Genomic DNA, 2822 nt, shown 5'->3' on the forward strand with positions numbered 1-2822 from the left:
ACACACACACACACACACACACACACACACATCTTTGTACTTCCAGCCAACTGAGGACCTTGTATTGACTTCCATTCATGTTTTAAACAGCATTTATACCTAACCCAGACATTTTCCCTAAACCTAACCATTACTAGTGTATTCCCAACTCTAACCTTAACCAACATYATACCTTGAAACCTAACTAGTGAAACGCAGTAGAACTGCAAAAAAGTCTACAGTCACTCTGTAGCAAAACCAAGTACACACAATTTATTTGTATAAGATTTATTCATCTCAAATGAGTACAACCTGTATGATTAGTTTTTACACGAGCTGAATCATCTAAACCTTTTATTAAACATCATCTTAGAAAATACTAAACTTACCAAATTAAAGTCATATTTGAAATAGACAAGCACACTGACCAAACCCTGTATACTAAGTCCAGCTGAAGTATTTCCATTTGAAGCCAAGATCACAATTTGTTTGAACTCATTTATTTGTTTAAGGCTAGCTTTACATCACAGATTACCTTATGCTAGTATATTAGCTTATAGTTTAACTTGTAAATAGCAAAACKTCCTCTGAGTACTGCTAGAAGAATTGTAAATATCCTAAACACTACTATTCCACCATTTGAAAACCACAAAATCAAAAGATTCAGCCCAAGTGAGTGTTTATATGAATTCATGCTGCCTGTGTCAGCAAAAGATCTGGAACATCAGCTGTGAACCATTTAGAAATTAAAATGTGAAATTATAAGCCCATCTACATYACGCCAGAATACTTTTAAAATGATATTTTCTTCRTCCAGGTTTTTAACTAAAACRCCCATTMTGTGCCACTAGATGGCAACAATGTCCGCATCAACAACATTTCTACTGAGGAAATGTGTAAGATCGTTCTAAAAGCTTTTTTCCTGGCTTTGTGGCTGAGCGGTTAGGGGAGTCGCCCTCCAATGAGAGAGCTGGAGGTTCGATTCCACCACTGTTCAGTCCCRTGTCGAAGTGCCTGTGGGCAGGACACTGAACCCAGAGCTGTAGTAAAGTGCTGTGTGTGTGAATGGGTCAATGAGGGCACAGATTGTGTTGTAGAGCTATAAGTATCAATAATAAAGAAGAGATACAGCTGTAGCAATAATGATCTTCATTTAGGCCATAAATTGATCGTGGGAATGAGAGCGATAGGCGTCCATGTGTGTTTTTTGTTTTGTCTTTTTGAAACTTTTTATGTTTGACACCAACACAAATTCACTGAAGATGCAAAACAGCAGAAACTGTGGTTTTAAAATGATGTGAATTCACGTGGATGTATAGCAGCAGGACTTGGGCCGAGCAGATTTGTGCGATTCGCTTCTTTCAGGAAAATCCTTTTTTACAAATCTTGAACTTGTAACTTTTCTCGTTACAACACTAACACCTTGTGCTTGTGTCTGCGTGTGTGCCTCCAGCTCCGTGGCTGAGCAGAAGACCACRGTGAGCATCCTCGACGACATCGGCAGCATGTTCGACGACCTGGCCGACCAGCTGGACGCCATGTTGGAGTAACTGCTCAAAGCCGTCAGCGTGTTTCTGCCGCAGCTCAGCATCACGGCTGAATCAGACGGCACAGTGGGCAGCGTGCCTCCCCGTCCCTCGAMCTCTCGCTCCTTCTCTTCCTCCACCTCTCTCTGACGTGCTCGGCTCATTTTTCAGACCAAACTCGATTCTTGCCTTCTTCCTCTCATCTCCTGTCGCTCATCAAAGAGAGAGAAAAAAAAACAGCAAAAAAACGATGACGGGGCGACGGCGTACGCCTCGGACAGAGACGTGGAAGAGAGAACGAACAAGAACGAAGGATGGATAAAGAGAGAAGCACTTAAAGAGAGATACAAAAAATAAAAACATAATTTATGCGGAAAAAAAGATTTGAAAACACACAAGAAATGTTTGAAAGCGGAGGAGCCTGCAGCCGAAACACGAGTCTTTTAAATGAACTCCCACCCGGACTCCTGAAGTGAACAAATACTAATTCAAATTTAAAAARCCAACTGTGTAATGAATCATAGTATGGTATGTGTACATTCTAAGCATGGAGAGTTTATATCTACTGAAAAAGTCCTGCATTAGCACAGTAATATATGATATATACCGATAAATATGAATCTCTAGCTCTTTGGTTCGATGTCTTGGTTCTGTGTGGAATGGTGACCTCTGGTGTTGTGACGATGTAAATGACTTGGTGGAACATTTTTATCCGTGACCAAATTGAAACTATTCGACTCCTAAAAGGTGTGCACGTCTGCTTGTGTGTCTGTGTGTGTGTGTGAGTGTGTGTAAGAGGGTGAACAGCAGAAACAGTACAGCAGATGTGTTTGTCGACAGGAGGGATGAGATTTCAGCTTCTCGTCTTGGCCGCATCTCCGTCACGTCATCTTCATCCCCTGAAATATGCACACACAGGCCCACCCGCACACGGGAGAAGCACAATGACCCACGCAGCTGGCTTGCACACCAACACACACACACTCAAGAGCCTTCGCAATATGGAATAAACCAGAAGGAGACTGTAGTGAGGGTGCAGCAGGTAAAGTTTGTAAATGTTTTAGTAAAAGATGAAAGGATGTAATTAAATTAAGAGCTCTTTGGGAGCAAAGGTTTAGAATACTAGGAAAGATTTTACTCAGTGTCTCCAAAAAACCCTTGTGAAGGTCAGCACAAAGCAGTCAGAGCTGCAAGTCTAGAAAGAGGGCTTCAAAAACTCTGCTATCTGACAAGGTATAGCAGCAAACTTCAGGTTCCATTATCACACACACACACACACACACACACACACACACACACACACACACACACACACAC

At 41.7% G+C, this 2822-nt stretch overlaps 1 protein-coding gene across 3 annotated transcripts in view; it reads left to right on the forward strand.

Annotated features, from left to right (window-relative positions):
- caskin1 (CASK interacting protein 1) overlaps window positions 1-2251 on the forward strand; it is a gene marked incomplete in the record, with an annotated part of 59042 nt that extends 56791 nt beyond the window's left edge. For all 3 annotated transcript variants that reach the window (XM_014008815.1, XM_014008812.1, XM_014008813.1), the window contains 1 exon segment: window positions 1433-2251. In XM_014008815.1, coding sequence (XP_013864269.1) covers window positions 1433-1529 — 97 coding nt within the window.
- Window positions 2252-2822: the final 571 nt, after the last annotated feature.

This window comes from Austrofundulus limnaeus, unplaced genomic scaffold (assembly GCF_001266775.1).
Source record: "Austrofundulus limnaeus strain Quisiro unplaced genomic scaffold, Austrofundulus_limnaeus-1.0 Scaffold53, whole genome shotgun sequence".
In the NCBI taxonomy this organism is placed as follows: Eukaryota; Metazoa; Chordata; class Actinopteri; order Cyprinodontiformes; family Rivulidae; genus Austrofundulus; species Austrofundulus limnaeus.